Source organism: Helianthus annuus, chromosome 9 (assembly GCF_002127325.2).
Source record: "Helianthus annuus cultivar XRQ/B chromosome 9, HanXRQr2.0-SUNRISE, whole genome shotgun sequence".
Classification (NCBI taxonomy): Eukaryota; Viridiplantae; Streptophyta; class Magnoliopsida; order Asterales; family Asteraceae; genus Helianthus; species Helianthus annuus.
The window spans coordinates 183,021,571-183,036,306 of NC_035441.2; the positions used below are offsets into that span (position 1 = coordinate 183,021,571).

The 14,736-nt window shown below is 34.9% G+C and overlaps 2 protein-coding genes across 2 annotated transcripts in view; both read left to right on the forward strand.

Annotated features, from left to right (window-relative positions):
- The window catches only part of LOC110880031 (magnesium transporter MRS2-1), an 88,384-nt gene that overhangs the window by 8,668 nt on the left and 64,980 nt on the right, over nt 1-14,736 (forward strand). The gene's annotated exons all lie outside the window — the stretch shown is intronic.
- Nucleotides 12,094-13,910, forward strand: LOC118482271. The gene is made up of 2 exons (XM_035977969.1): nt 12,094-13,045; nt 13,596-13,910. The coding sequence occupies exons 1-2, from the start codon at nt 12,161-12,163 to the stop codon at nt 13,656-13,658; spliced, it is 948 nt and encodes a 315-aa protein (XP_035833862.1). The 5' UTR covers nt 12,094-12,160; the 3' UTR covers nt 13,659-13,910.

Consider the following 14,736-nt stretch of genomic DNA (forward strand, 5'->3'; position numbering starts at 1 on the left):
GATGAAGTCGGAACGTCTGAACAACAAGAAATTGTTGCTGATGAATCAGACATAAACACATGCGTTCGCAGAAGTAGCAGGACTCGTAAAGAACCTGACAGATACCTTTGGCATCTCGAAGGTGCTGAAGTCTTGGTAGTAGATGAGTCTAACGACGAACCTACTAACTACAAATCTGCTATCTCAGATCCTGAATCTGCGAAATGGCTGGAAGCCATGAATGCTGAGATGCAATCTATGCGTGATAATCAAGTCTGGGACTTGGTTGAGCTACCCCCCGAATCTCGGGCAGTAGGGAGCAAATGGGTTTTCAAGAGAAAAACCGATATGCATGGAAATGTACACACCTTTAAAGCACGGCTAGTTGCGAAGGGTTTCACTCAAACTCAGGGTATTGACTATGATGAAACATTCTCGCCTGTTGCTATGATCAAATCGATCAGGATATTGCTTGCCATAGCCGCGTACTATGACTACGAGATATGGCAAATGGATGTCAAAACCGCTTTTCTTAATGGCCATCTCTCTGAAGATGTCTATATGGTTCAACCAGACGGTTTTGTTGATCCAAAATATCCTAATAGGGTGTGCAAGCTGAATAAGTCCATTTATGGACTCAAGCAGGCGTCTCGTAGCTGGAATCTTCGTTTTGACCAAAAGATCAAAGAGTTTGGTTTTGTCAAAAATGAAGATGAGCCTTGTGTTTACAGAAAGGCTAGTGGGAGCACTATATCATTCCTCATCCTGTATGTGGATGATATACTGATCATTGGAAATAGCGTCCCTATGCTTAACGAAGTTAAACACTATTTGGGAACTTGTTTCGCAATGAAAGATCTTGGAGAAGCAGCTTATATTCTAGGAATCAAGATCTATAGGGATAGATCTAAGCGGCTTCTTGGGCTAAGTCAAAGTACATACATAGACAAAATGATGACACGCTTTAAGATGGAAAACTCCAAGAAAGGAGGTGTTCTTATGACTAAAGGGACTGTGTTGGACAAATCGCAATCTCCTTCAACGGACATTGAAATTAAGCGAATGGAAGCAGTTCCATATGCTTCAAGGATTGGTTCTATCATGTATGCTATGTTATGTACTAGACCCGACGTCTCGCATGCTTTAAGCATGACTAGTCGTTATCAGCAAGCTCCTGGCATCGCCCATTGGACTGCTGTCAAGAACATTCTTAAGTATCTGAGAAGAACTAAAGATATGTTCTTAGTATTTGGAGGAGTAGAAGAAAAGCTCACTGTAAGATGTTACACTGATGCTAGTTTTCAAACTGACCGAGATGATTCTCGCTCACAATCAGGTTTCGTATTCACTCTAAATGGAGGAGCTATCTCATGGAAGAGCTCCAAGCAGAGTGTGGTGGCGGATTCAACCACCGAATCTGAATATATAGCCGCATCAGATGCTGCAAAGGAGGCTGCTTGGATGAAGAAATTCATAACCGACCTCGATGTGGTTCCAAGCATTAAGAAACCCATCGAGATATTCTGTGATAACACAGGTGCTATTGCTCAAGCGAAAGAGCCCAGGTCTCATCACAAGGCCAAGCACATTCTAAGAAAGTTCCACTACATACGGGAAATTGTGGAACGTGGAGACATCGTGATAAGCAAAGTGGACACAGATCAAAACCTAGCAGACCCGTTTACTAAGCCCATGACTCAGGACAAGCATGATCAGCACATGGGTGCTATCGGGCTTAGATTAGCTAGCAGTATGTTTTGATTTAGTATTTGGATGTACGAACTTTTAACAGTTGTACTTTTGAATTCAATTTTGATTTACTGGTTAAATGCAATTTTGAATCCTATAACTGTGTTCGATTTTAATACGTTTAATCCGTGAATCTTGCATTCTAAACTATCCGTAGTCGGTCAGACTCGTGGGAACAATTCTGAATTAAGACTATTCTGACTTTGGACTCAAGGAGTTGACTTCCAAATTCACAGACCTCATTGAGAATGACGTTGGATGTAACTTGCATCAAATCATCTTCATGGATCTTAGTCATAAGATGCTTTGATATTGGTATACTCATTTAGTATCCTTTGACCTGTGATACATATTAGAACTTCCGTTTACCAAGGATTATTCTTTGATTAATGTCAACTGCTGTCGCGTAACTACCAGTCATAAAGGCTTTAATTGGGAATAGTTCTGAAGTTCAGTGGGAGTTGTATGTAGTCGATATGGGATTCTGTACTCTTACATGATATGTAACAGTTAGACATTGTGGCGCCCTCGTTGATTCAAACCGGTGAAGTGTAAGGCCTTGCCCAAACTTACTGTGTGTTTGTTCGGACCACTTTGACTCTTGATCGAGAACAATAATAATTGAACACCATATGAGAATGAACTTAATCCATGTCTCATTGATTCAATTTATGTCTTTTACAGAAAGGATAAATGACAACAATTACCATAAGTCTATTGTCTTGCAATAGTAGGTTGTTACTAATGGCAAGGTGTTTTGGTTAATGACTTTAAAGTATCATACCTTGTTGGGGGCAGCCATGTGCAGCTAGAGCGCCGCTGACTGTCTGCGTTGAGGATTTTATCGAAGACCGTCCAAGTGGGAGATTGTTGGATTTATATGTACGGGTTCGATAAGTCAACGCTGCTGACCGAGCTATGACCCGTAAGAGTTACACCTTGGGCAACGAACATTAAGCCCACTTAACTTGGTTAACTGGTGATCACGAACAATTAACGGAACTCAATATATAATTATCTAGAATAATTATATATATCCACGAGAAACGGGATTTATTATTTATACGGGTTATAAATAATATAACGTTTAATTACTTATTTAATTAAACTTTGTTTTTCGGGCTTCGTATCGTGTCTGGGCTTGGACTTATTATATTGGGCTTTGGGGCCTAAGAGTAATTAGGGATATGATGTTAACCTAAATATATTACTATATATATTTTGTGTTAATTTTTTCCTTTGTGGCCTAGTCTTCTGCCGTAACACATCACAAAACAAAGGAAGTCAATTTTGTGAGAAAATCACAAAACAGAAGTTGGCATCAAAACAAGAAATAGGGCCACCACTTTTTAAGTGCTGCCCTATTTTCTTTTCTTTGCATTGTGACGATTGGTCAAGTCAAAGCCGCCGCCACTCGGTTCGTGTTCGTGTCTAGCACCCGTTCGTTGTACCTTGGTGTCTCACACGGTTAATTATTAACCACAAGGTATAATTTTTCTCATCGGTAGATTAATTATTTTATGTATCGTATTTGCATGTTTGTAACCATGATCCTGTTCGGTTCACTTCTGGTGTTGATTATTTATATTTATTCCGCTACGTTTTTATTAATTATATATTTAGTTAATAAAATATGTCAAACCCGTTTTGATAAAAAGTAAAATTGACACCACTGAATCTCAACATATTCCTCCTACTATTTCACTCTTCTCCACATGCTCAGCAACCTGCATGTATGTATGTATGTGTCAGATTACTCTTGCAACATCAAATTATTAAGAAAACTATGAGGCAGGGGTACCAGCATGACATGGAGGGGGGAAATGGCGCACGCGACAAAGAGGGTCACCTAAGAGATTGGTGACTAACGAAGGCTTTCCCGCCTGCTGGAAGTCACAGCGGCTCTCAAACGCCTCCACCGCCGCCTTGTCTTTCTCTTCGTCGTACTCTCTAACCACCAGCCACGGAGGATTTTCAGCAAATCCAGTAGACATCTATCTATTATACTAAAGCAAAATAAAGGTTGACTATTTGACCATGATGTGGCAGCTCTCTTAGGCCAGATAATTGAGAATTTGGGCGCCATTCTCCTTTTCTTCCATATTCCTTCATTTTGTTCAATGCTATTAAATACTCAGTTACCTTCACCGCTCTCTCTCTTCAATTATCTTTGTTACCACCGCCTTATCTTCAACATATACTTCTTCCTTTTCAAGTTCATCATCTTCAGTCGAATCCTGAAATTTTTCTTTGATCCATTACGAAAAATTGTAAGTTTAGATTGTTTATTTCTTAGTTTAATCCTTCTTTTTTTTTTTTTTTTGTCGGAATTTTATTTTGGATCTGAAAAAGTGTTATTCTGTACAACAAACCCTAGATCCGATTGTCATTATAGATTTGTTCTTTATGATTATATTCTTTTTGTTTTTGTTATACATTTTTGTGTTTACTCATATCCCTGACTCGGTTTATCTCTTCCGTTTTTTGATAATTTTTTGAATAAATTTTGTATTGTTATTTGTATGAAACCCTAAGTCCGATTCTAATTCCAGATCTGTTTGTAATATTTAGTAACATTATTATGTTGTTATTAAATTTGATGTTTATTCATATTCCAGATCTGTATGTTATTGTTATTGAATTTGATGTTAGATTTATTAAAATCCCTAGAATGATAAGCTGATATCACAATTTCATGGTAAAAAAATGTGATATTTTTATTGAAATTTGTTGTTTATTCATATTCCAGATCTGTATGTTATTGTTATTGAATTTGATGCTAGATTTATTCAAATCCCTAAAATGTTAAGCTGATATCACAATTTCATGGTAAAAAAATGTTTATTTTTTATTGAAATTTGTTGTTTATTCATATTCCATATATCTGTTTGTTTTTTATATTGAATTTTATGTTACATTTATTCAACTCTCTAAAATGTTAACCTCATTTCACAATTTCATGGTCAAAAAAACATTTAATTTTGATTGATTCTGTGTTGTATGCACCATAAATTCTTTGAATATATTGTTTTTAATAGAGGATCTTTTTGATTTGTTGATTTTTTGTTCTTTTTTCTTTTAATTTTAGTCTGTATCTGATTTCCTACGAAGATCTGTTGATTTTTTATAATTAACCTTACTGTTGCTTTTTGATAATTAACATTCAAACCTGCTTTTTGATTCTGTGTTAATCCTTTGTTGTATTATGATTTCTTACATCTGAGATGGTATGATTCCGATGGTATGAATCATCTCCAAGAAGACGAACAATAAACAATTCAGATCCATTATCCCTCTTCAACCCTACAATGAACCTCCGTCAGGTTTGTTTTCTTCAACATTTTTTCTTTAATTTCAAATGGTTGGAGTGTAATGCTATTTGGTTTGATTTGATTAACATTGTTTGTTGATTATTGTTTGTGTTCGTCGGAATGCAATTAGGGCTTTTCGGTTGAAAGAGCACAATTAACTCAATGCAACTTTTGGTGTCCCTTTATTATAAGAGGGTATGTACATTTTGGTGATTTTAGTTTGTTTGTGTTGGAAGGTTTTTTTTTTGCTCATTTTGGTAGTTTGTACTTTTCTGGTTGATTGTTGATGGTTAGAAATTTGGGGAATATTCACATGAGTTTGTTTGTTGATAATTAAAATTAGGGAAGATTGTTTAAATTCTTTGTGAATATTATCATGAATTTTTGAAATTCCACCTGAACTACTGCTCCGATTGACCAGACCCATATCATGAATTTTTGAGTTTTTAAAAAGTGAAACATTTACATAATTTCTGTTTGGCATATGATTTATGGAAATAAGTTAGTTGCAGACTTATTTTTTTTTATAGACTTTGATTTTTTTTTTGTTTCATTGCGGGTTTTATATGCGAATGGTGATGAAGAATTGCTCGACTATCCTTGGTGATTAAGATTTTAAGGTATTGTTGATTTTTTGTTCTTTTTTCTTTTAATTTTAGTCTGTATCTGATTTCCTACGAAGATCTGTTGCTTTTTGATAATTAACCTTACTGTTGCTTTTTGATAATTAACATTCAAACCTGTTTTTGTAGGTTTATAGTATGCCTGTCCCTTCTTCATTAAGGTATATGTTTTTTTATTAACGTATTGTATTATAATATCCCTGTGACATATTCAGTAAGTTATATTTCGCGTTCAAACCTGTTTTGTTAAGAAGAAACGTTCAGTTGTATAAAAAAATCAGGGAAAGTCTTTTGCTTGGAACATTGAGGCGTCGTTGATGTTGCCAAGGAGTCTCAGAAAATGTTAAGTTATATAATTTTCTTACACTCCTCGGCAATGTCAACGACTCCTAAAAAAAGTTCCTTCGAATCTCTCTGACTGATTGCTTCATCGACAGATTGTTTCTTTTTCTCATCACAGATTTCCTCTATATTATATCAATTCCTTAACCGCCCTATTTTCATTATATATGGAAAGTTGCCTTTTGAATGAATAAACTTTAATTTTTTTTAGGTAATTTTGGAACCGTTTCCATTTGTACTCCATATATACAAAAATTGTTTTTAATATAATGTTTCAATCGTTCACTTGAGAAGCGTTCCCTTTTTTTTGTTCATCATCAGACATCCAAATACAAGCATCGGTAAGTATATTGCACCTCTGTTTGACATTTGTATTTTTTATTATATATAACCACAATTATAGTTATTTGGTTTTTATGTTCTATTTAACTGTGTAATTGATATTTCAAGTGGTATCGATATCATAAACAATAATCACTATTTAGAATTTTCATTATATATAACCACAATTATAGTTATTTGGTTTTTATGTTCTATTTAACTGTGTAATTAATATTTCAAGTGGTATCGATATCATAAACCCTAATCACTATTTAGAATTTTGCTAAATACATGTGTTATACAAATACTGATTCAACTGATTGAAACGAAAATTATATTATCTATTGTTATGAGATTTATATTTTTATTAATTAACTATTTAGACAATTTTTTAATTTTCTTATTATGGTTATTTTGATGTTATACAACTCATTCTTCAACTTATTCATTAATCCTTTGTTTGTTAATTATTTTTATTGAAATATATTAGATCTGATGTCTTTTTTTTTTTTGTATCCTGTTTTTTTGCAGGTATTTAGTATGGGTGAACGTTCATCAAGGTATTATGTGTATATTTTTTATAGTTTCTAACAATCCCCTTATCGTGTTATATTTTCTTAACATTCTATTATGTAATTCACTTACAGAGGACCCTGGTTCTGTAGGGTAATGAATCGAGCAGACCAACTTATTCTGGTATAGGAAAAAATATTACTTTAGTTATTTGTGTTATCTGTTTTTTCATATTTTTAAAAACATAATATTATTATTCTATTGTTTAAATCAATTGAAAATATTTATAATTCATTTTCCATTTCATTATATTATTAGTCCATTCCGGATGATGCGGCCTCCAAACTATGGGGTGTTGACAAAGGCCCTACTAATGTTATGATACACATTGAAGATGGTCGTGACTTTAATGTTTTTTTAAGCGCGTCTAAAGGGAAATTATTTTTTTTTTCATGGATGGTCCAATGTTGTTGAACACTTGGGTCTATCTCAGGGATGTTTGGTAGTATTTAATCCTTTAGATCATGCTACCTTTAAGTTAACAACTTATCAGAATGGTGTTAGTCGTGGGTCTTTCTGGACATATATGCTACCTCCATCATGCAATTTTTATGTAAGACAAATGTGATTTTATTTTTCCTAATGTATTTAATTATAATTTATAAATTTATAGATACTAACCTTTTTTTTTTCATCCTACAGCTCATCCCTGAATGTATTTTGCCCAAAATTTACGATTTTTCGTCAAATGATGTAACCTCTACTGTGATGATCGACAACCAAACGTTTAACGTTTCCATTGTAACTAATGACGGCAAAGTCGGTTTTTCCGCTGGTATGGATGTAATTATTAGTATGTTTCAGTTGGAGGTTGGTTGTTATTTCTTATTCACCAAAGGTTTTGGACATTTTTTCTATTTGAAAGTCTTTGGAAAAAACGGTGTTGAAATCACATATCCTAACTTAGATTTTCATGAGGTAAATTAAATATATGTACTTACTTCTATGTATTATACATATCAGAATGTAATTCATTTTTTATATATTAATTTGCAGATTGAGGTTGCACATATAGATGTTGATAATGAAGTTGAAGAACAAATACATGGTGGTGTTACTCGGTTTGTTCGTACGGCTGGTGAAGATTATTTTGTAAGTTTTGATATCATCTTCAAAACTGATAAAACACATAAGTTTTATGTTATTTTATTTTATTTAATGAGTATTAATATTTTTTATTAATTTTATTTAAATACAGAGAATTCCTGATCATGTTTCACGCATGGCTAAGCTTCATGAAGGGTTAAAAGATTTGACCATAAAATTTTTGCATCTGGACCCGCCACTGCAGATTACTAACGGTACCAGACGTGAAAGAAGAACCAATGGTCGTGGTTATCGATACGCTTTAACCTCTTGGAAGAAGTTCATGAAAGCCGCTCAAATTAAGGTCCGTGACCAGGTTCACTTTTCTTTTGATGAAAATGAGCAGGTCCTGACTATTGAGAGGGTTGTACCTTACGTTAACCGTAGTAATTAGATATATGACAATTATGGCATGTTTTTGGCCTTTCAAGTTTTTTTGGTTATAACATTGGTTTTGGACTTTAATTTCAAGTTTTTATATATCTTTCAATCTATTTCTTATATATTCAGTATAACATTGCTGATTATTGTTTACAACTAAATATGTAAAAAAAACAATATATAAACTAACTTTGCATATATGAAAAAGTATTATGAACTTAGTATTATATTTTCAGCATATTACACTAATTTGTTACATTATAAACATTTTATAAACCTTCCAGAATAGTTTTTTTATTATATATAATAATTGCAGAAAGTCAGGTACGACATAGTAGGTTGCATATTTATAAATGTTTTCATTATTTCGAAATTTACTAATCATCAAAATTCCCTCCGTTCCTTGCAATTTCAAATTAATAACTATTGAAATTGTTAATATGCCCCATGTGTTTTTTATCCAGTGTAATCGTTTACAAATCTATAATAAGCCAAAAAAATATACAAATTTAGTATACGTAGTTATGGCCATTATATGGATATGTTCGTCAATGTGTGATATGTCATAGTTCAATGCTGAGTTTAAAACTGCTAAAGTTGTAGAATGTTCCATAGTTTCAAATTCAATTAAAGGTTATGAAGGAATTTAATATTGACAATCCGTATACTAAGTTGGTTAGTTACATTTCATTTTCTAATTTTTTATGACATATACCATATTTTTGGACATTTAGATTGATTGACTATATTTTTAGAAAATACCTTCATATTACATATTTCCATTTTCATCGTATATTATAATTGATTGTGTTCGATATTTTAAATTTTTATACTATACAATGTTTACTTAATTAACTTTGCCTACCTATTATAAATATTCTTTAAACATTTCACATTTTAATCAGTCTTATCTACTCAGCATTTTCTCTATCATTTTTCATAATCTTTGGTAAGAATACCATTGACAGTTCTATACGATATTGATTTATAATTTATTACAATGTGTTAGTATATAGTGTTTTTTTTCTAATCTTTACTTTGAATTTTATGCAGAAATGGAAGAAGGTGCAATCACATTGTTGAATAATTTGGACCTCAATGTTGATAACTATACCATAAGAATACGCATTGTTCGTTTGTGGACAAGAGCTGATTTCAATAACGCTAGAAAAGTGTATTGTTATGATATGATAGTCATGGACAGTGAGGTAAGTGTTCATATACGTATGTTATAATTTAAGTTTATATACTGTTAATTGTCAAAGTACGTATTATTTGTCTAACATAATGTTGTTGTTTGTCAGGGAACAAAAATGCAAGCTTTTGTCTTGGCTAAAAACGCATCTGGATATCAACATCTTTTGGAAGAAAAGCGTTGTTTGACGATTAGAAATCCTTCATTGGGTGAGAATCGTCAGAAGGTCAAGTACGCTAAAGGTGGTTTGAAGATTAACCTTAATAACAACACCGTTGTTGAGGAATGCCACGAGGCTATTGGTTCTGAATGGGGTTTTGATTTTACTCCGTTTGATTCAGTTGTGGAGGATCCAACAGTTGACAACAAGTTTTTTAAAAGTCCAATTGGTATGATATACAATTAAAACTATATAACTAAACATAACACATTTTTTATTTTGTTGACACTATTTAATTTTTATCCACAGATGTAATTGGTTTTGTGGTCAAAAGTTTTCCCTTCGAGATAGACACGGAAACTAATAATGGACAAAACCAGAAGAAAGTCACCTTTATGCTTGAAGACTTGAAGTATTTATTTATTTTTTCTTCACTTTTATTCTTTAATATATTTTTTTATATTATGTATTCTGAACTGCTACTTTGTTTGTATTGATTTCAATAATGTTCAGCAATAAGCAGATCTTTGTGACACTTTGGGACGGTTATGCGGATCAAATAATGGAGTATGATGTTAGAGCATGTGAGATCGTTGGTACTTGTACTGGATTAGTTTAGTTGTAGTTTGTATGCCTTTTGAATGTTTAGGGGTTGTTTTGTAATTATCTAGAAGTAATATTCCTGACCTAGTGTAGTTAAGATTCCAGCAAATTTATAAATTTGCTGGTTAGTCAGGATGCTAGTATAAATACCCCAAGCATTGTAACACATTCAAGCTTTTGGCTCTTGGTGGAATCAAGTGTTGTTTACATTCTTATTGAGCTTTGATCTGATTTCCAAGGTTGTTTATTGTTATATCATTCTGTTTGGATTCAATACAACACTAGTTGTATTCCTCAATCCATTAGCTTCACCTTCATCTTCATTCTTGATATTTCTTGACTAGTCATAGTTCAAACACTTAATCAATAGGTGTTTTGGACTAAAACAACCAACCACTGTGATCCGGATACGTTTTGGGATCTACAATTTGGTATCAGAGCCTTTGTGCTCTTGGTTGTTGTGTTCTTGTTAAGATTTTTCATTGTTTTGAAGGTTTTTCAAAGTTTCAAGGTTTTTCAAATTTTTGGGCTTAAAATGGATTGATTTGGTGTGTTTAATTGATAGGTTGTTGTTAATACTTGGTTAAGGAGTCATTTTGGTCATTTTGGTGCATCAAAACATGGTTTTTGGGCTGTTTTTGAATGATTAGAGGGTTTTAGTTCGTGATAAACCCTCTGGTTAGCGAAGATAACTTGAATGCAGCGATGAGTTTTTGAATACAGCGAAGATAATTTTGAATACAACGAAGATAATTTTGAATACAGCGAATATATATTTTGAACGTAGCGAACATAGCGAAGATTGTCTGAATCGCTGAGTGTTCCGTCGCATAATCAGCAAATTAGCCGACTAACGTTCGAGCAAATTTGCTGATCATCAGCGAAACAGTATCATTTGACCCATTAGCGAATTTATCGAAGGCGACTTCGAGAACCGTGCTAGCGAATCACAGCGTTCCTATCACGGTTTCCGGCAATTATAACCTAACTTCGTTTGGTGTTTGATTTGTCAGCGAAGATAAATTGGTGTTCGTGCAGGATCCAACATCGTGTCAGCGAAGATAGCGAACAAGTTAGCGGAGATCATCAGTCAACATCGTTCGCCGGCGAAATTAAAGATTTGTCAGCGAATTTAAGCCTGTTTCAGCACACGTTTGTCAAAAACAAAGAAAAATGTCGCTAAATCAACTAAGTCCAATCGCTCAAGCGGAACTTGAAACTGGAACCACAACTCGCCCACCAAAGTTGAAAGGAGCGGAAGATTTTAGCACTTGGAAAACTCGCATTCAATCGTTCTTCGAGTACACGGATTACAATCTGTGGCTCTCTGTTACGGCCGGACCTCACGTTCCTACGGTAGTTAGAGGAGATACGGTGGTTCCTAACAACGATGCTACCACCTTCACTGACGAAGACAAGGCCCTCATTCAACGTGATCGTCGTGCACACGCCGCTCTAACCATGGCTTTATCAACAAACGACTGCAACATGTTTGAAGAACACCGAACTGCTAATGCACTCTGGAATGCATTGATCGAGTACTATGAGGGAAATGAAGAACTGATCGAAAGCAAGAGAGATATGGTGCAAAAGCAATACGACATGTTTTGCGGAGTCCGTGGAGAGAGCCTGTCTGATCACATTAGCCGCTTCCTAAACATGATGACCAAAATGAAGAAAGCTGGAAATCCTGTAACCAATCGTGCTGCAATAAAGAAATTGCTTGACTCGCTCCCCAAGGAATGGAGCCTGCAGTGTATTGATCAAGAAGGAATTCCTCAACAATCCTAATCCTGTTACTCTGTCAGATCTGATCAACACTCTAAGGGCATTTGAAATGGACGTAAACAAGAGAGAGATGAACACTGCTGGATATCAACCTAAAGCAACTCAACCTTCAGCAGGACTGAAGAATGTAGCGTTTCTCGCTTCAGGGGGCATTACTCCACAAGCTTCTGATCTAATTTATGCAAATGCTTCCGCAAGCGCATCTAAAGCCCCACAACTTGTTGAGAAAACGATCACTGTCGATACTCAAGCACTGAAAGTTTCAACCGAGAATGTGGCACTCTTCAACACTTTCCTAAGCAGCTATGAAGCCCTAATGTCTGGGGAATTGAAGAAGGAGATGTTTACTGCCGAAGACATGTATCAGGTTGATCCAGATGATATGGAAGAAATGGATCTGAAATGGCAAATGGCCATGATCACTCTGAGATTGAAGAAGTTTCAAGACAAGACAGGCAAGCGATTAGGTCTTGGAAAAGCTGGTTTTGACAAGTCTAAGCTGAGGTGCTACAACTGTAAGAATCTTGGACACTTCAAGCGTGACTGTCCGATGTTGAAAGAGGGAAACAGTGAAGCTACTCCTGCTGCTAAACAGATCACTGCCGAAGAGAACAAAAGCAACGCTTCTCCCAGCACGCCAAAGGCTTTGGTTGTTGAAGACTATGACTGGAGCGAAGAGATCACTGAAGCTAAGGAACAAGTCAACAAAGCACTGATGGCCAAAATCTCTAGTGAATCATCTGCAAAGCACTTTGAGAAGCAGACAACGGGAATCCCAACTGGAAACAATGATGCTGACCAGGGATTGAAAGGTATTCTGCCTTCAGTGGAGTCTGGTGATAAAGCTGAAAAAGATGCTGAGAAAGGAAAGGATAAAGTTCAAGCTACAGCCATGAAAGCAGATGCATCAAAAGAGAAGGCTGACAAAGACTTGGTAAATAGTATTCCACTTAGTTTCAAGGAGAAGTTATGCTCCGAAGCATGCGTTGATGTCGTGGCACATTATAAATTCCTAAATCTGGAGTTTGAAAGGCAAAAGGACAAAGCTTTAAAAATTAATAATGAGCTTAAACAAAATAAAGCTGCATATCAGAGAAAGTTGAACTCAACTTTGGCTGAAATGCAAACTCTTAAAGAATTTGTGTTTAGAAAAGATTTTATCATAAATGATCTTACTGAAAGGTTAGAAAAAGCGTTAAATGAAAAGAACAAACTCCAGATTATAATAGATAAATGGAATGTCAGTCAAAAGGCCTTTACTGACATCAAAAATTGCCAACGACCAACGTTTGTGAAAGACGGGATTGGTTATAAGGATAGGCACGGAAATGAAAGAAAACTTTTCTTTCCGCCTCACAGCAAAAACTACGTGCCTATGCCTACTCCTCATCCCGAAAATGATCTCATAAATGAAAAGGCCTCAGTTGAACAAAATGAATTTTATGAAAATGGGACAACTGCTAACTGTTCTAAAAGCAATGCAGATTCCATTGAGTGTAAAGAAGATGTGTGCGATGATGATGGAGACTGCGGAGGGTCAAAAATAGGAATTGGTTATTCAGGCGACAGTTATTCCACCGTTAACTGGTTCGTCTGGAATTGTTCTAAAAACAATGTTAAGGATGAATGTAATAGTTTAAGTAGGATGGATGACTGTAATGGCCAAGTGCCTAAAACTAAATCTGTGGATGACTGTAAGGGCCATGTGCCTACATTTGAGACCCGTGATCATGAACCTTATGTGTCTGAATGTCATGGTTTGAATTATGCGTGTCGTGATGATAATGTTGCTTGTGAATCTCCTGTATTTGTGCCAGAATTAAAAAGAAATAGCTTTGGAAAATTCCTTACAAAGGAAATTCCCGAATTTATTCCTTCCAGAACAGGTATGACAGAATCAGAAAAGAAAGCTACTGAAGATCAAGATAATGTAGAATCAAGCGCCATTACCACAGAAGACGAACAGACATCAGAAAGTTCGCATTCAGAAATCTCAACTGAAGATCAAGCAACAAGTGATGAAAGCTTCGAATGTTCAAGTTGTGAAGCAAGTGAAGAACAAAATTCAAGCAAGGACAACACGTCTGAAAGCTCACTCGATTCAGACAGTGATGAAGAATTTCCCGAAGATGAAAGCAGAGTGGACAAGAAAATGAAGAAAGCAAAAAGCTCAAGATTCTCATCACATACATCATCTTCTCACACCAAAAGACCCAGACATAAAAGATGTTTTCGCTGTGGTCATTTAGGACATACAGCGAAACATTGTAAAACCAAAAAGTTTCCTAAACCAGAACATGATTTTATTACAAACGTCACGCAGCAACTAAATTATCTTAAGAAATCTGTTAAAAATCTGGTTGATTCAACTGCGTATCTTTGGAAACAAAAAGAGGTCAAAGTGGGTCAAAACCACGATAGATTTGAAATGAAACAGATTTGGGTTCCTAAATCAAACTAATCTGTATATTTGTATATTTGTATATATCAGAATAAGCTCCAGAAATGGCTTCGAATGCTCATGGAATACATCTGGCACGTCGACAGCGGATGCTCAAGACACATGACGGGGTTAAAAGAACTATTAAAGAACTTCCGCTTTATTGGGGGCTAGAAATCATGCCA

Coding starts and splice junctions, on each gene's coding strand:
- LOC118482271 (XM_035977969.1), top strand. CDS start 12,161: ATGGACGTAAACAAGAGAGAGATGAACACTGCTGGATATCAACCTAAA. Junction 13,046..13,595: donor AGAAGGCTGACAAAGACTTG/GTAAATAGTATT, acceptor AAAGCAATGCAG/ATTCCATTGAGTGTAAAGAA.